Source organism: Hevea brasiliensis, chromosome 5 (genome assembly GCF_030052815.1).
Source record: "Hevea brasiliensis isolate MT/VB/25A 57/8 chromosome 5, ASM3005281v1, whole genome shotgun sequence".
NCBI classification, from domain to species: Eukaryota; Viridiplantae; Streptophyta; class Magnoliopsida; order Malpighiales; family Euphorbiaceae; genus Hevea; species Hevea brasiliensis.
In genome coordinates, this window is record NC_079497.1 from 2,798,011 (window position 1) to 2,817,529 (window position 19,519).

General features: G+C 34.0%; 1 protein-coding gene across 5 annotated transcripts; it reads left to right on the plus strand.

The window, feature by feature from the left end:
• Positions 1-1,357: 1,357 nt before the first annotated feature.
• LOC110655739 (probable polyribonucleotide nucleotidyltransferase 1, chloroplastic) lies at positions 1,358-19,213 on the plus strand. Of its 5 annotated transcripts, XM_021812168.2 has the most exons (25): positions 1,358-1,740; positions 2,448-2,516; positions 3,145-3,251; positions 3,344-3,386; positions 4,185-4,268; positions 5,440-5,504; positions 5,593-5,749; positions 7,095-7,151; positions 7,861-7,974; positions 8,521-8,784; positions 8,913-8,987; positions 10,125-10,238; positions 10,855-10,947; positions 11,577-11,755; positions 11,932-12,115; positions 12,257-12,304; positions 12,527-12,599; positions 12,967-13,040; positions 13,145-13,252; positions 13,334-13,428; positions 13,763-13,826; positions 14,250-14,303; positions 14,407-14,448; positions 15,454-15,940; positions 18,821-19,213. In XM_021812168.2, the coding sequence occupies exons 1-24, from the start codon at positions 1,450-1,452 to the stop codon at positions 15,841-15,843; spliced, it is 2,844 nt and encodes a 947-aa protein (XP_021667860.2). In that variant the 5' UTR covers positions 1,358-1,449; the 3' UTR covers positions 15,844-15,940; positions 18,821-19,213. The 5 variants fall into 5 exon arrangements, with proteins under 5 accessions (XP_021667860.2, XP_058002583.1, XP_021667864.2 ...); XM_021812172.2 differs by lacking the exons at positions 1,358-1,740; positions 2,448-2,516 and adding an exon at positions 3,963-4,079 and having other exon boundaries at positions 3,151-3,251; XM_021812171.2 differs by lacking the exons at positions 1,358-1,740; positions 2,448-2,516 and adding an exon at positions 3,631-3,697 and having other exon boundaries at positions 3,156-3,251; positions 3,963-4,268.
• The last annotated feature ends 306 nt before the right edge of the window (positions 19,214-19,519 follow it).

The following is a 19,519-nucleotide window of genomic DNA, read 5'->3' on the forward strand; positions in this document are numbered from 1 at the left end:
TGAAGGAACTAATAAATATATACAGGATTAAAATAAATATATAAAATATTAAATTAAATAATATAAAAATAAGAATAAAATTTACACAAAAATAAAAATATTAAAGGAGCAAACCATAATTTTTTAAAAAATATACCAAAATTTATAGATAAAAATTTAATTTTAAAAAATTTAGAGAAGCAAAAAATAAATTTTTTAAAAAATACATTAAAATTACAAATAAAAATTTGATTATAAAAATTTTAAGGAGCCGTGGATTTGTGCAGTTTCATCCCTATATGTGCAGCAAAAGACCATTATTATTATATTATAATTATTATAGGCCTGTGTTTTCGTGACTCAATACCACAAGCTTAGATGCACCAATTAAAATACATACCTACAACAGCAATAAGGTATTGCTGAGTATCACATTATCATTCGTTATACATGTTTATGATCTAATAAAAATTATGGCTATCGTACACCAGAAAATTATGATTAACTACAGAGGAGATACTGTTGGTTCTCCTTTGTTACCAGGTGACGCTTGAAAATTATGATTAACTACAGAAGAGAGCAATGCCATTCATCATGCCATTGATTGCCGGTGAAGCGTGCCTGCAATGCACTTTAAACTTTCGAGGACCATTCTCAGTTGCTGTCGATGACTTGTACACATAGTTCTCATTGATAGTTACGATTTATAATTTATTTATGCAAATACGTTAATTGGATTGCTGACTTTTCTCCCTATAATTATTCTGATATACTTAAGCAGCATGAGAATGGGGGGCTCATGGCAGTTGAAATGGCGGTGGATATATAAACCACAAACCCTAAAACCATTTCTTAGTCACCTTTTCCTGGAGCCATGATCGCGTTTTTCAGGTTCTACCCGTTTAGCCTAGGCTTTCTCCATTGGGCAGGTCTCTAAGACATTGGATTTTGGATGCTGAAATTATTTTTTTAAATAAAAATATTATTTTAAATACTATTAAAAAAATAATTTTAAAAAAATAATTTTATTATTTTAATATTTTTATAATTAAAATTAATAAATATAATATTTAATATTTTATAATTTTTTTTAATTAATATATTTAAAAAAATAATTTTTTTAACAGTAATTTTAACATCGACGCTAAACCAGCCCTTTGTTTTCTTCGGCTTGTGTGTGGGCTTAGCTAGATCCCCTCTTGTAATTGGGCCAATGGTCTTGTTAGTTTGATGCAGTTTAATGCAGTCGTACCATTAAAAAACAAACTCTGCTACATTTTGGCCAGTCTTCGACGACAGGTCGTTGCATGCGCAAACAAGTATATTCTGTGCCACGACATCGTTTGCTTGTCTATTATAAACCGGAAACATCATTACGTCATTACAGTCTCTGCGCGCCTTCGAAACGGATAAAGTCTTTCTTCTTTCTCTCACTCTTTCTGCAGAAACTGCTGAATTGAGCGCAAAAAAATGCTAGCAAACCCTAGCAGCCTCCATACGGTACCTTATTACTTACACAGTTCTCCATTTTCGCACTTTCGTAGTCGCTGCAAGCTCTCTCTCTCCTCAAATTGCCCTCGCTTTGTCAGTTCGCGAAAATCCAAGTTCCCTTCACTGTCTTTGCTTTTCCCTAATCAAAGAAGGGATAGGTTTAGTGCAAGAGCTTTGGAAGACCCGGAAGTTTCTGAGTCAGTTACAATCGATGGGCCCCAACCTTTCTCTCAAGCTGTCTCTGTCAAAATCCCCTTTGGAGATAGACATGTCAGTTTGGTTTTGCTTTTATTTATGTATTTATTTATTTGACTTTTGACTATAATTGTTGAGTTTTGTAATTTTTTTTCCTGGCCTTCTGTTTCCTTGACTGTTGGAATTGAATTTGCTTCAAATGTGATATTGGTATTCTTTGATTTAGTTCAAAGTTACAGTCTCAATGTCTCACATTACATCGGTTATATGAGGAATTTCATATCGGTAGATAAGCCCTTAGGCTTTGTCTCCATAATGACTAGGCCCTTAGGCTTTGTCTCCATAATGACTAGTACTAATGGGAGATTTCTTCTATGGCACTTATCAGAAGGCTATCAAAGAAGGAATGAATTTCAAATGGAACTTGGTTTTGAAGGTGTTAGTGTCTAGGGTGATGCATAGAAAGTTGTCTCCGATTAAAGAAAGGCTCCTCTGTGGGTTCAAGAAACCCTTTACCTAAATATACGATAAAGCAGGGAGATGCTCTCAGTAGGCTTGGAATAATCTGGCCACTGAAGCTTGTCTATAGGGTTCTTTACGACTTGGATCGATATTCATTTTCCATTGCTTTAGAAATACTTATTATTGATAACAAGGCTGCTGCCACTTGTTTTTCTTTGTTTCTTTGTGAATTCCTTCTGCATTTAGGATTAATTCATATATGGGAGGTAAAATTCCCCCAGTTGAGTATGTAACTATTTGTAGTTTTTTTTTTCCTTCAGATTTTGGTCGAGACAGATCATATTGGGAGACAAGCTAGTGGTTCTGTGATGGTAACAGATGGAGAAACTGTAAGTTAGATTTGCATATCTGGTTATATCCATTTTATAATTTGAAAACAAAGGAGATTATTATGTGCATACCTTTTTTTTGTAGAGCGACATAAAGATAGAAACAAATTGCACATTCAAAGGGTTCAGCCAATAGTATTTAAACTTTTTTATTTTGTTTTACTGACTATTGTCTGCTTTAGTTGGTAAAAACTCTCTGCATTGTCCTAAGAGAACTGGGATTTTTAATTGCATTTTCACTGGGTTGGTGGTGCTTGGAAGTTAGGGTTGAGGGCTTCTGCATTTTGTGCAGTCCAACTGTTGGACAAAAGAGCAAATGTTATTTTAGCTAAAAGTGAATGAACTGATAAGCATATTTCAGTATTGCTTGCATCCTAAGAATAAAGATGGCTGGGTGGGATGAAAATTGTTGGGAAATGAACGTCAGTTTTTAGGATGTAACGTTCAAGCTTTCAACATTGTTCTGTCATTTTAGCACTCTAATTTGCATAAAATTATATTTTATTATTGTAATTCTTCTGTGTGCAAATTTTCATAGTTTCAATGTTATTTTTAGACTGGGTTTTTTCTTGAATGACCATGGGTTTATTGCTTATTTCATCCAATTCATTGATGTGTCTTTTGTTAGATTGTCTACACATCTGTTTGCATGGATGATGTTCCCAGTGAGCCTTCCGATTTTTTCCCTCTTTCTGTAAATTATCAAGAACGCTTTTCAGCAGCAGGTCGAACTAGGTATGTCTTGCTATTTTTTCAAACATTTCATTTGTCTTGCAAATTGCTTGAAGATGGCTGATATATTTTTTTCTATATCTGCAATGCTACAGTGGAGGATTTTTCAAACGAGAAGGGAGGGCAAAAGATCATGAGGTACTGGCCACCCCCTTCCAAGTGTAAAGAATATTTAACCAAGCTGATAGCTGAATCAATTGCCTTTCAATTATTGAATATATGCACTTTGTCAATAAAACTAAATCTAATTTGTTACATTCATGGATATGAATGGAGTTGTAAAGCACTTAACGTTTGAAATTATGGAATCTATCAACTGGGAGTTTATGGTTCTTGTATGGCAGCAATAGTTTTGAACATATTTCTATCCTTCATATGCTAGGTTTGTTTTGCTTCTGAATTTGATGGAATGGAGTGGTCTTGATGATCTCCATGCCCAGTTGCTATGAGTTAGTGCTATCATTGGCTACTTTTGACCTGCTTTATGAGTTCTGTTTACTGCTTCCATGGCCTGCTTTGTTATCTCCTTTATTAAATAGTTGTATTCCTTGGAATCAGCTCCTTCTTCTATTTTTCTTTTATCCATTTCTTTGTATTCTTAGTCATTATTCCCTTCTTTTGTATTCTTAGTCATTATTCCCTTCTTTCTCCTAGTAATGATTTCTTTTGCTTCTGCTGTGTTGTTCTGACAAGCCACTTGAATTGATGAACTAGAATTTTGTAGTTCAAGCGTGCAAACTCAATTTATCAGTGCGGTGGAAACAGCTGTTCCTTGGACACAGGGGAACAAGTAGAGATAAAAGAAGTTATCTAGTTTGATACTTTGCTGGAGTATATGGCAGTTTCCCTGTCACAATTTCAAATCTTTCTCTTGGTTCCTTTGAAATTATTGTTTATCTATTTATGTGTTTTTTTTCCCCCTTTTGCTGTATCTAGGTTCTCATTTGTAGATTGATTGATAGGCCTTTGCGCCCAACTATGCTCAAGGGTTTCTACCATGAGACTCAGATACTATCTTGGGTAAGTTATATCTGAATTCCTTGAAGAAATTGATTTGCTTTGACACAAGTTTTTGTTATGTTTGTGAAATATCAAAATTCACTTTAAGGACATAATGAAAGAAAAAGAGATCATTTTAAGGATTTAAACACATTTTCTAATGTGTTTGCTAAAAGATATATGAAAATTTCACATAATGAAACCTGATTTTAGTCATCACACCATTTTTGGCTAAAGTCATATTTACAAGTGATATATGAGGGGATCACTCAGTATGGACCCTAAAGCAAGGTCCTAGGAAGGGAAATCTAGAAACAGTTCTATACCTGAGCAAGTTTGCATGGAATGGCAGTTTTCAAGTTTAAAACCTGTTGCAAATTTAACACTTTTGCTATTAGACCAGATGTTGACCTGTTAAGTATCAAAGGTGGGAGATGACTTCCCTCTTAACAACAACGAAAAGGAAGAACAGAAAGTTGCCATCTTTTGTTCATTTTCTTTTTCAAACATTTTCATTTTCATAAATTTTTTTGAATTTCATCTTGGTTTATTTTGTTTAATTTAGTGTCTATCATATGAATTGCTATATCTATTGATAAAAAGTGTACAAGTATGAAAGAGATATTGTAACAATTATCTCATGAGAGATTACTTACCAAGAGACCTAACAAGATGGGAAATACACACATCACACTAAAATAAGATAAGCATAATTCGTCTATAGTTCGCAATTAATGTGTATGGTTTTGAAAATGCTACAAACTAAGTAGATTCATGGCCTGGAGTTTTAAATTGACAATATGATTCATTGGATGACAGCCCTTGCTCTCCCATTTTTATGCATATCTCTCTTAAGAGTTACTGCTTGGTGCTGGAAGTCCTGTGTGGTCTTTCTGGAGTTTTCAACAAATTTCATATATGGCATACTTGTTGAAAGGAAACATCAGAGTTTTGCTTCTGAAAAAGTGGATAGAGTTGAAATTTGTCATAGCCTAAACAAGGGCATGCTGGATACTTGTGACGTCGTTTTATCTGCTGTTATAATCTGAGTTTGTGACCTATTAAGTTTTGATGTCACTTAATCAATGCTTGATCACCAACATTTAGAAACTTGATTAGCTACTACTTTGGAATTATCGTTTCATTCTCTTGCTGGATTTTTATTTCAATTATTGTTATCTCAACCCCACAGGTTTTGAGCTATGATGGTTTGCATTTCCCTGATTCCTTAGCAGTTACAGCAGCTGGAATAGCAGTGTAAGCTGTACAAAAGATTCAGTTCTTGTTTTTTTCCTCAGTACTTCATTAAATATAAATTTTATTCTGCTACTCTCAAATTCCACAGGGCTCTTTCAGAAGTGCCAACTACAAAAGCAATTGCTGGTGTTCGAGTTGGCCTTGTTGGGGATAGGTTTATTGTGAATCCAACAACCAAGGACATGGAAGAGTCAGAGCTTGATTTAGTACTGGCTGGCACAGAGAGTGCAATATTGATGATAGAGGTTAGCTCTTTTATAATTGTTTCAACTTAATTCCTTTTCTTGAGTACCATTGCCCTCTTTCATTTGGACAAAAGAAGAAATTTTATAAACATATGTCATTGTTTTGCATTATAACTTTGATGAGATCATTGAAGTGTTATAGCAGTTTTAATAGTTCACTACAAGTACCTAAGTGCATTGGGAGTTGGATTCTATTGAAGAAAATTGGGAGTTAGATTATATTGAAGAATCTTTTACCATAAAAGCCCAGAATCCTCCAGCAAAGAAAGAAAAATGAACTCATCATTTGTGTTAGAACTTTCTATGATGTGATCTTTGATTGATCAGTCAATAATCCTTCAATGAAGAAAGAAAAATGAACTGAACCTTCTTGTTAAGCCTTTCTATGATGTTTTATTTGATCATGAGCCAAGTGCACCCTAAATTGGGATTAATTTTGTGGATAATTGTTAGTATCAACTGAATAAGCTGAACTTACTAGGCCTGAATTTCAACTTAACTCTGCCAGCCCTAGAGTCTATGTACTAATTATTATTTGTTGGTAGCTGATAATGATAAATTTTTTATCGCTACCCTTTTCATCTTGAGACTGAATGGAATATTTAACGATGGGTATATTGTGACTTGCTTTTAGCTATCCGTGTATAGATAAACTTAGTTGGCATGCCTACTCTTATGAAGCCTTGGATGTTTTTCAGTTTGCTGCTTCAATTTTAAGCCATTGGTCTCTCAGGGAAACTCTTGCAAGATTATTCATCCTGTTTTTCATTTGACAGCTTGAGTCCTGACAATATCATAACAAAATAAGCAATGACCTTTCTGCCATGCTCGACTTGTTTGTGTCTTAAGGTTGATGTTGCCGTTGGCATGCTGTTTTTTCTAGCATTTATTCTTTGGTGGTCATTATTGTTCATATGACATCTTTATCAACCTACCTAACTTTATGTACCTTAGGTTGAAAAGGGGAAAAAAAGTATCAGAGCCTAGCTGTAAATTAGTTTTATCCCGATCGCTATAAACTTCTAATGGCTAATGTTGTGCCTAGATTATTTTATTTTATTTTTTTTTCACATATGCTTTATTCTATTTCCAGTCATTTTTGGAATGTGTTTTATCCCCAAGTAATGATGCAACAAAAATGAATTAGACATTGAGAATGCCTTTTGAAGATTGATTGATTAAGATACAGAAGGAATATAACTTCACTAAAGCAATGTCAAAACGCATACAACCATTGGTGAATTTATTAACAATTGGAAATTCATCTAGAAGACTTTTACTGTCAATGACCTTCTTTTTGTGGGATAAATTTTCCTTCACTATCAATTACTTTTATCTCTTGCAGGGTTATTGCAATTTCCTCCCAGAAGAAAAGTTGCTTGAAGCAGTACAAGTTGGGCAGGTTGTTTATTTACTTTTAAGCATGTCGGTTATCTACCATTTCATGATTGCATGTCAGAATCTATGTTAATTGCATGTTGTGCAAAGATTAATTCTATATTACCTATAGTTTGTGGTTGTGTATTCATGCATTATTGTTCAAGTATAGCTTCTACACATTTTCTTTTCTTTTGGGAAAAGTTAAATTAACATTAGGGAGGTGCTGCTTGCAAAGAATTTATTAGTGGTTTGGGTACAATAGAGATGGTAAACACTGATGGTTTTTTATATTGCCAATTATTTGATAATTGTTGACTTTCTTGATATGGAATTGTGGCAGTAAGTAAATATTCATTGTGGATTATGGACATTGTTATTGTAATATTTATCATTGTTGGTGATCTTTGTAATAACTTGTTATTTTGCTGGGAATACAACTTAAATTATGATATATAATAATGTGGAAGTGAAAAACACGATCCATGTGCTTGTCTTTTACTTTTTATTCAAAAGAAATATTATGTTCCTTTTGTGTTAGAAACCTTTTCTATTTTTGTGTGTGGTAGAGAGTTTTAATATATATAAATTGACTTTTCTGGGAATATGTTAAATCATTCAATCGATGAAAGTTTATTTTGTCATCTATTTCTTCATGTGTTCCTTGAATATATTCCGAAACTGCAAATAAATCCATGTAGAGACTTAAATTCTTGCCTGTTCACTAAAGTCAGGATGCAGTACGGGCTATTTGCAATGAGGTAGATGCATTGGTGAAGAAGTGTGGGAAACCTAAGATGTTTGACGCAATCAAATTACCCCCTTCTGAGCTATATAAACATGTGGAGGTATGGTCAATGTCATCCCTGTTTATTGAATTTATCTTATTGCTTCCCTTTTGAAGTTTCTGGATCACCCTGCTTCTTTTTGACCTCCCTGTAGTGGTAACATCGAAATATTTATGTGATGAAAAATGCATTATCTTGAGTTAGCGAATAAACTAAAGCTTGTGGTGTGTGTTCTGCACCTGTAATTGTTAAGGAAGCTCATAAATGCACTTTCATCTGGAGATATTTTCTGAAGTATATAGTTTTGCAGGAGATTGCAAATGATATATTGCATGGCTTCCCCCTTTATCATGCATGCAATCTTAGACATTATTTCTCTGATTGAAAGGACCTGTTTCCAATACAGGTTTGAGTTGGGCCCATTTTTCTTTCCAGTGATTCATGCCTTATTTCATGATTTCTGGTTAACAAGATCATTATTGTGTTTTTGTCTCCTTTGAAAATTGTTTCTTTGTTCTTCAAGTGCCAAATATGTCACTTGGGTACAATTATTTGTTGAGATCTAAACAATAATGAATGGTGATATTTCTTATTTGTCTTGGTCAGGAAATTGCTGGTGACGAGTTAGTGAACGTGCTACAAATAAGGAACAAAATACCAAGAAGAAAGGCCCTCACATCATTGGAAGAAAAGGTTATTAGTATACTTACAGAAAAGGGATATGTAAGTAAGGATGCTAGTTTTGGAACCACTGAAACAGTTGCAGATTTGCTTGAGGAAGAAGATGAGGATGAGGAAGTTGTTGTGGATGGTGAAGTAGATGAAGGCGATGTCCACATAAAGCCAATATCACGTAAATCCTCTCCCTTGGTTAGTCTCAACTCAGTTTTGGTGCTTTCTCTTGTTTGTATCCTTGCAATGAGTTTTTGTGTGATTTGGTTTATTTATCTTCTTTTTCACCAAGTCTTCTAACACATTATTTGGGTTTCCTCTTCTAGTTGTTTTCAGAGGTAGATGTGAAACTGGTATTCAAAGAAGTTACTTCCAAATTCCTGCGGAGGCGTATTGTAGAGGTATGAGGTGCTGTTGTCACTTACAGTTGTTTTTATATCTATTATGTCTAAGGGGATTTTTCTTAAGAGAGCAGCAATGGAAAATAAAAGTGACAAGGAGGGAAGGAATTTTGTTTATTCTCTGTTGTTTGTTTAAGTAGGGAAGGAAAAATATGCTTGAAGGAAGACAATGTATGAGTTTTACTTGGGAGATTGAACCTCTTGGTAAAAGGTTATACTAATTTTTCCTTGAACATGGTTTTCCTTTAACATCTGACCTATTTTGAGAGGATTTTTTTTTTTTTTAATTTTCAACAGTCCTATTATTCTTTTTCCTCAATTTTAAGCCAAACACGGGATAAGTAAAAAGAAAATGATTTTGGTACCATTTCCTTTCCAAAGGATTTCATATTTCTCTTTCTGCAATGGTATCTGTGAACTTTAGTTTCCTATCTAGCTTATGAAAAAAAAAAAAAAAAGTGAATGGAGATTCCTGCCTGAATTTATTGGCCATTCAAACTTAGCAAAATTATTCTGGTTGGCAAGAACTTTACATTTTTCCCAACACCAATGAAATCTTGTTTCAAGAGCATGCCCAACTACTTCTAAAATCCAAATCTTTAATGCAACCAAAAAGCCTAAATATGCATGTGGAGAAATTAAGCAGAAAATTGCTAAACTACCTACTTCCTGAATTTTTAAAATGAAGAAAATAAACTCCTAAACAATTTTCTTATTAAAATAAATACTACTTAATTTGCAAAATTTACTAGAAAAGACTGAATCAATAAATGCATGAAAGTAATTCTTGAGTTACTCGTCTGAAGGTTGCATCACTATTTTTCATGGTATTAGCAAATAATATCTTATTCTTTTGATGATTTTTTAATTTGTATTTGAATAACTTGCACTGCCATTTTGAATCATCATTTTATGTATGGCATCATTATTAATCTTCTTAACTAGGTAGTGTTTCTTGTATTTTAATGACACATGGATACAGATATGATTCCAACTGTACAAACCTAACAGGGACACACATTACAGTGATAACAATGTTCTTTTTCACTTCTGAAGAATTTGTCTTTTTTCAGCCAAATGTGACTGATGCTGAGCATGTTCATGTCTTATGTTCATTTCACATTGCAATTGTTGCAGGGAGGAAAGAGAAGTGATGGGCGAGACCCAGATGGCATACGCCCAATTAACTCAAGGTGTGGCTTACTCCCTAGGGCCCATGGAAGTGCTCTTTTCACCCGTGGAGAAACACAGGTTTAAATAGTTGTAATTTTCTTGTTGATGAAAACAAGTGCAAATTCACCTGAGTGACTGTTGTTTGTTGGTCGGGTGATTGTCTTTGCATGTCATCTCCATGAAATGGCTGGTTGGCGATAAAATTGTCTGTTAATGAGTGCAAGTGTTTCAAAAACCTTGAAGCAAATGAACGATGCATCTGTCCTATACTTTGCTAAGCAAACTTGCTATCTGCCAGGCAATTTGCTCACTGTTAGCCTGGCTATGTCATATATCTTTTTTTGATCATACAACAATTCTGGGCATTGATTTTCAAATATTTTTCCTTTAGGCTACAGCTAATAATGATCTGGGAACATCTAGGGACTCATATTTATGGCCTCACTTAGGCCATGATTTTCATTTCCTCATTACCTTCTCCTTTCATATGTTATCTTTCCTAGTTGTTGTTGTGTTATCTCCTCCCCCAACCCCCCTTCTCTCTCTTTTTCTTTTGCCTATACAAATGTAGAATATGTCATTCACAAACAACACTTTGGGACTGCATCAAACTATGCAATTAGATTGGCATTCCATATTGTTGTCAGCTTCCTTGTGCATGTTTGTCTTTTAACAATCCTTTTTCCTTTTCCAGTCGCTAGCGGTGGTCACACTCGGTGATAAACAGATGGCACAAAGAGTTGACAACCTTTTGGATGTGGATGAATTCAAGAGGTTCTATCTTCAGGTCTCTTTGAGTTTATTTTCTTCATTATAAGTTTATTTAGTACAGCATGCAGTTACCTACAGGAATCAATGCGTATAGTTCTTGTTGTTCATAGTTGTGAGTTTAGTTTGCAAGACAAGACTATTAATACCTATTTTCTGAATTCATCATTTTGTATCCTGTATGTGAAAACCGCTTTTTATCATCTAATCAGTTGTGTGCTTTGTTATTTCCCTTAACATGGTTTCTGAAGTAGCTGTTCTTCTAATTTAAGTTATATTTCATTATCTCTCTCTCTCTCTCTCTCTCTCTCTCTCTCTCTATTCTTTAAGAATAGGAGTTGCATGAGAGACAATACAATACTTGTCCACACTAACTATATCTGCCTACTTTTTTTTTTCCTTTTATTATTACAAATGAAACTATAGAAAGAAAATTAATGAAATCTTTAGATAATTTTTTTAATTTATTCTTTTTTGGATAGGAATGAATTAATAAATAAAGAAAAGGAAATGCAAATGGTTGATTGTGATAATTATTTAATGTTTTTTTCTCATTCATGAGAAATATGCCTGTATTTTATGCTATGATGTACTTTGCCTTTCTGACAAAGATACTAACTGTTGTTATTCTCTGTTCTAATGATCCAGTACTCATTTCCTCCATCTTGTGTTGGGGAAGTAGGGCGAATAGGAGCACCTAGTAGAAGAGAAATTGGACATGGAATGCTTGCGGAGAGAGCTCTTGAACCTATATTGCCTTCTGAAGATGATTTTCCATATACCATTCGAGTTGAGAGTACCATCACTGAAAGCAATGGCTCCTCAAGGTCAGAAGCCAAATTAAAGGGTTTTGTTAATTTTGCAATTTTATGATTTTCAAACTGCATCTTCAGATGTTTGCTTTGAATGTTCCCGTGCTCAAAACCTTGTTTTTTTAGGTTCTAAGAATTGCATGTCAAGCCATTTACCATGTGATTGTATCCTATTATTTATTGTAAAACAGCATGGCCTCAGTTTGTGGAGGTTGCTTGGCATTGCAAGATGCTGGGGTTCCGCTAAAATGCTCAATTGTTGGGATAGCAATGGGTATGGTTTTGGATACTGAAGAATTTGGGGGTGATGGAACACCACTTATTCTATCTGACATAACTGGATCTGAAGATGCATCTGGAGATATGGATTTTAAGGTAATAGTTGCTGTTATTTCTTTATTTGTTTTATTATCTTAATTGTTCTCATTGCAAGATTTTAAAATGCCTGTCAAGTTCAGAAGCTGGTGCATGATATACATAAAAAGTTTTTCACCTTATAAAACATGATGATTGCAGGTTGCTGGAAATGAAGACAGAGTAACTGCATTTCAGATGGACATAAAGGTTATTAACATCTGCATGTATAAATTTTCTTTTCCAGATAATTTTCACATTTCATGTCAGGATATGCTCGTGCCTCTAAAGAACCCCCTATTTGGAACCCGCATAATTAAAAAAAAAAAAGGAAAAAAGAGCCTCACTGATTTTTATTCTTTGGCTGGTTCAGTTCCAAGAGTTACAATCCATAACTATAAACCATACTCAGTTTCCTCTTTTATATGACAGGTTGGAGGAATCACTTTACCTGTAATGAGAAGGGCACTATTACAGGCAAGAGATGGCCGGAAGCATATTCTTGGTATGGTACATCAAACATATTCTGTTGAACTATGTGTTAATATATTTGACAAATAGTTTGGGGACATTATTATGTTTGACCAGAGCACAGGTAGTGTGATTACTTCAACAAGTGTATAACACGATTAAATATCATTAGCTGGCAGGAAATTGGTTGCAGTGTAGGCACAGGTCCTTTACATCATGATATATCCTATTAGACATAAGATTTATACAAAACTGGTCAGTTTCTTATTGAAACTGGACTGAAATATGGTCTTCATTGACATTGTTGTGCCAACATTTCTTGGAAAATGCATCTGAGATCTTATTTGATCAGGTGATTTGAACTAATTTTTTTTTTTCTTTTGGGTTATTCAATGATCAAGCTGAAATGTTGAAGTGCTCACCTCCCCCTTCTAAAAGACTGTCTAAGTATGCCCCATTGATTCATATTATGAAGGTTCGTTATCTTCCATTTGTCCCTTTATTGTTTGTCCAGTTGAAACTAAATCTGATTGCCTATAGAGTGATGTAGCTTGTATTAACCACAGTATTGTTTTGCAGGTCCGTCCTGAGAAAGTTAATATGATCATTGGTTCTGGTGGGAAGAAGGTGAGGAGTATTATAGAAGAAACAGGAGTAGAGGCTATTGACGCAGATGATGACGGAATTGTAAGATCAGTCAAGGAGCTTATCTTTTATTTATTTATTTACATGATCACTAATGGAACTGTTTTATTGTGCTTTTTCCAGGTAAAAATTACAGCTAAGGATTTGTCAAGTCTAGAGAAATCCAAATCCATTATCAGTAATCTTACAATGGTTCCAACCGTTGGTGATATTTTTAGGTATGTCTTTTCTGTGAGATATTCTTTCTTTCATGTTGTTTGTCTGTTTTGACTTTGATTCAGATCAAGGGGGAATAAAAGTTGAAATGGCTATCTTTTGTTGTTCTTTTCAGAAGACATTAACAGATTGCATTAAATTTGTGTTCGATGAGGGTCACATGGGTAAAGTTGTTGGTTGATTAGGATAGGTCTTAACTCTTAAAGATTAATTATATGCACATTTCATCTTCATTTACCATTAGCATCTTTTGAGAAATATTGCTTTTCCATTAAATTGTTGCTTAATTGATTATGGAATTATGAACTCCATGACTTTCTTGTTCTTACTAATCAGGAATTGTGAGATCAAATCAATAGCTCCTTATGGAGTTTTTGTTGAGATAGCCCCAGGTCGTGAGGTATAATATCATCTCAATATGTCCAAATTGCTTATGGAAAAATACTAGACCTTTTCAATTCCATACTTATTCTTGCTTGAACAATTTTCTTTAATTTTTAGCTTCTCTAGTTTGATATGTCCTCTTTATTGTCATTCCCAACTGTCAAGTATTTAAACATTCCAAAATTTTGTCATTGTCTATCTCTCTCTCTCTCTCTCTCTCTCTCTCTCTCTCTTCTTCTTCTTTTTTATTTTTTATTTTTAATTTTTTACATTGTAATTTTTAAAACTATTCATCAGACATGTCAAATCAAAGATTCTTCTTCTTTGTCAAAATGTTAAGTAAATTTTAGAAGTTGTTGAAGTTCTAACTTTCTATGTTATGCATTTTGGGAAAGAGCAGAAAAATTCGGAGATTCCTGAACTTATGAATTTATTGCAGGGACTTTGCCATATAAGTGAACTGACTTCGAGCTGGCTACCAAAGGCAGAAGACGTAAGTACACAGTTTCCTTTTCTGCATTTGTTTAGCAGCCACAAGAAATTTTTTTCTTCCATTATATAAACAGTATTTTTTTATACCACTGTTTTTATGACAGGCTTTTAAAGTTGGAGACCGTCTTGATGTTAAACTTATTGAGGTAGGGAATTTCCTATTTTATTGCACATTCATTTCCAAGCACCATGCCCAGAAACTCAGAAAAAAAACTTCTCTTCATTGGCACCCTTTTTAATAAAAGAATAGGGAAATAGCTTGCTTCGTATTTTTCCAGTTCCTTTTTATGTGGTTCATTATCATGGTGTTGCAACCTTGATAGGTCATATACTTTATCATGTTCCAGTAAAATGATTACCTCCATTATTTTCTCTTTTCATTAACTTCCCAAATGCTTGAATATCCAACGAAAGATTAATTTGATGTTGGCAATATGTTTTACTTTGAACATGATGCATGCGCGTTTGCATCCATTTAGCTGATCTCCACCATTTAAGAGCTCATAAACATGTTTAGTAAGTGAAATTAGAGACATGAATTATTAGCATCCTTGTGGGCCTTATCCATTGATAGAAGCTCCTATATATGTTAATTTAAGTAACTAGTGTATCAGTTAATAATGGAGATTCACTGTCCCTGTTCCCATGTTTATGACATAAAGTTATTACATTATTCATCTTTTTCTGCTGTTTTTGTGTCTTTGATTATGTTGGTCTTTGAAGTCACAAGTACATATAAAATTTTGGGGTTAAAAGCAAGATTAAATTGCAATTCAAGTTACAAACATTGAATCATAGCTCTTGAATGTTCATGATTTGAATTCTTTGTCGCACATACTAAGCATGTTCAGAGTTGGGAAGGCATGAGGAATTGTTTTGCCCTTTCACTTGTGTTTTTAAGATCTTCACTTGATTCTCAGTTTAATTGTATAAATGCTGACTATATGATGAATTGAAAGGCTTCATCTTAAGCTTTATTTTTTTAACAATTGTTATTATTATTTTAAAGGATTTGAATCCTTAGTACTGTACAAGTAATTTGTTTGTACTGCATGAATAGTCAATGCATCTAGTGTCTAGGCACAATGATTTTTGTCTGGAATTACACCAGCTAGAAAAGTTGTTCTCTAGTGATCATTGGCTTTTTACAGGTAAATGAAAAGGGACAACTTCGCCTTAGCCGCAAGGCGCTACTTCCAGAACCAACTGTAGAGAAGCCCAGTGCAAAGCAAGATGAAAATGACCAAAAGACTCTGGCCTCACAAAAGGCAACTGATAAGAGTAACCCTAGAAAAACTGTAATTTCACCTCAGGATGGTGTAACTGAAGAGAAGACTGAAAAACTTAAGGATAAAACCAGTGATGCAGTAGAGGACACTCCAGTTTCACAAAAGAAGGTTTACAAGAAGTTAGCCAGCTCTACCAGAGATGGGCCTAATGTTAACAAAGACAGGCCAAAAAAAAGCAACAATAAAGTTGTCACTAGTGTTCCTACCAAAGATGGAAATACATTAGTGAATGGAGAAGTCAAAATTGGATAACAAGTACACCCTCTTCTTAATTTTTGACAAAGAACTTGTTGGTCCTTGTATTATGGTAAAGGTGATGGATGAGCTGCAACTTGAAGTAAAACTGAAGGTATGCACACTTACCTCTTCTCTCTCTCTCTCTCTCTCTCTCTCTCCATACATATATATGTTTGCATATCTTGTTATTTAAGTTAGGGTTCTCTTTCCAATTGTGCCATAGAATTAATAATTATAATGAAAGCATGTAAATATATGAAAACATATATTCAGATAAGAATAAAAGTGTTGTGTTATAGTATCTTGTTTTAAGAGTAAAGCAGGTGAGATATTGGAAAAGGATAAATTTTAAGAGTTGTCCTTGAATTTGGTCATAACAAAAATAATCCTGAACTTAAAAATATAATATAAAACCCTATGAACTTTAAAATTGTGCACAATAAAATCTTTCTAACTTTCAATAGTCAGTTTATAAGTAACACGCTTAATACGCTAATGTAGACAATTCAGAGTAGTGATAACATGGACAATTGCTGTTGTTTTTTAGAGGTGAAGTCCCTCTAATCAGCTGCTATACATCTAGCACTTCATTATTCCGTACGGTTGAGATTCTTTTATAGTTGATATGTTAAGAAAATCATAGTTGCTTTTGCAACTTTCACATAGAGGAGAGAGAATTGTCCATGTTATTGTCACTTGGGTTTTATAAACCACCTATTGGGAGTCAAAATGATTTTACTATGCAAAATTTCAAAGTTCAAGAGTTTTATGTTTAATGATAGCTTTGTTACAATCCCTAAAGTTTAAGGATGGTTATTGAAATTTATCTGATTGAAAAACATATACTGTTAGAAAGAGCAAAGATAGATAGATTTAGGTAGGGCTGTGCAGTTTTCGGTGTGAACCAAAAAACCGAACCGAACCTAGCCATTTTGGTTCAATCGGTTCAATTTTTTAGTTTTATCGGTTCGGTTTGAAAATTTTAATATATTCGATTTTCGGTTCGGTTTGGTTTTTTATCGGTTAAAACCGATAAAACCGATTAAACTGAATAGTAAAATGGCCCAAATAATTTTTCAGCCCAAGATGCATAAGTCTCAAGGCCCAAAATGCATAACCCGGCCCAAGATGCATAACCCAGCCCAAAAGAATAAAAATTCTAATATTTTCGGTTTAATGCAACGGAACCGAACCGAACCGAACCGATATTTTTTGGTTTGATTTGGTTTGGTTCTCCTTAAGTGATTGGTTTGGTTCGATTCGGTTTACATTTTTAAGCGATTCGATTTTTCGGTTTTTTGTATTTGGTTCGGTTCGGAACCGAACCGACCGAATGCTCTCCCTAGATTTAGGAGCTAGCTAGTATGGGAAAGAAGAAAATTGATGAACAGTTAATTACTTAATTATATAATGAGAAGGAAAAAAACTACAAATTTCAGAGAAAGGAGAAAGAAAGAATATCAGGGGTGGCGCACATGGTGGAAAGCTTGAATTTATGTATGCCCATACACACAAAAATATATATATATATATGTATCTATAGATGTGCATATGTGATAATGTGTCACACATGGAGAACTGCATCATATATTGTCAAAATCTGCAAATGACTGATTACTCATTTTGTACAATTCTACCTTATTAATTGCTAAAAATTGTGAAGTGGGATGAATATAATTATGAGGTACTTCAACTTGTGGGAGTCTCTGATTCAGTGGAATTCAGCTGCTGCAATCCATAGGATTGGATGCTTGATGTGCATCCACACTCCACAGCGTGCTTTTGTTCTGTGGATCACTGTTTTACACGTGCAGCTGTTTTATTTCATTGTGATCATTCCAACTTAGAAAGATTCATAATGGTTCATGTCTTTGAAGTTATATAATCAAGAATGCATAGTTAACTAGATTTTGGTTGCAAATTTCCACTTCAGTATCATTGTGGTGATGGTGATTAATCACTTTTTTATCAAGTTTATTGATCAAGTTGCTTTGCTTTATGTAAAAGGGATTAAGAACATATTTTCAGCAAAAGATCACACAAGGGTTGATTTTGCAAAACCGTGATCATTTTGATTCAATGACTGTTTGCAAATTATCAATTTGATTCCATTCTTTTTCTTGATTTATTTTATTTTCTTGATCAGCTCTATTCACATTGGATGTCAATTTGTTTCCATGCGAAAAATTGTTGAAATTTCTAAACAATGAAGTCTAGATGGATTAGCATTGGAATGCTAGGAACTATTGATTTAGGGCACGGATTGGCCATTGCTTTTAGGCAATTCATCATGGCAAAGCAAATCTTTTGGCCCCTGAACTTCCACGTTTGTTCTATTGAGTCCCTATACATTTATTTGGTGACATTTAGTCCCCGAACGATTTTTTTTTTTCACATCAAGTTTTTTTTAACAGGAGTTACACATTTTTAACTCACGGGTCATTAAAATTGCATCATTTAGAAGCTAAATAATAACTAAAATAAACGAAATCAGCCCATTTTCATCTCTCTTTTCTGTTGCTTCACCATTCATCCCCTTCCTCTTGTTTCTGGGGCACTCTCTTCATTGATTTTTTATTTATCCGTTTCTTTCTTCTTTGGTTTTGATTTATCCATCTCAAATTTTTTTTCTTCTTTGCAAGCTAACACAGAGAGAGTAGACATTTTTTTCTTCTTGTCCTTTAGGTTTCATCGCCCCTCCTTTCACCCCCAACTTCTTTAAGATTGATTCCCTTGGGGGGAGGGAGTGAGGGAGGGAGAATATTTTAATTTATTTTTTAATGCCATTAGTCATATTTAATAATTTTTATTACATCTATTAAAAGAGGATTCAATAAAATAAAAATAATTGTTTATGGACTCTCTGCACAAAAATAATCATTCAGGTTTTGCCATTCATCATGAGCATGGACATGGGAAACAGACACTGGCGTGCATATTTAACTTGTATATAGAAATTGGCTGATTGTTTTCTTTTCTTTGTCTTTGTCAGTTAGTAGTTAATTTCAACATGCTGCATCCAAAAGCTGGACTAAAGTTGAAGGACTATGATGCCAAGGAGCTCGTTCCTTTCCTGAGAGAGAAAGGCAATGGAATTTTCTGAAACAATTGATTCTTCTTACTTGATTGAAACAAAAGAAACTCAACTTGTTTGCTGCAGAGGAAAACATCTTACGGGGATACATTTGGGATGCGTTTTTAATTGAAGGTTTCATGGTTTATCCTTCTTGTATCATCTCCATTCTCTCCTAATCTCCATCTTCTGGCTTGAGAAATATGTTTTGTAGTGCATTTTTTTTTCCCTTTTCCTTTTCTATGGTCGACGCTACTGTGTAAATCTACTCGAATTGATATTAATTCCGCTGTCAACCACAGCTTATCTTAATGATTTGAAAAGCGTCAACTAGCTAATTCAACCTTTATTGCTTGGGAGTTAGATCTAAGTTCTAATGGCACTGTGGACCTTGCACCTTCAACTTGAGAGGTTATGATTTGGACAAGAAACCTGGCCGCCTATTCTGGTTCAAAGGTTTAAGAGACTCCGGATCGGACAATATGGCTTTCTTGATTTCAATTTTGATATAATTTAATGGTTGAATTTTTTAATTCCTTTTAAGAAAAAAAAATTGATTTTAGTTCCTATTTGAATGGATTAGTTTTGATTCAATTGCAGATGAGAGAAAATTGTCCA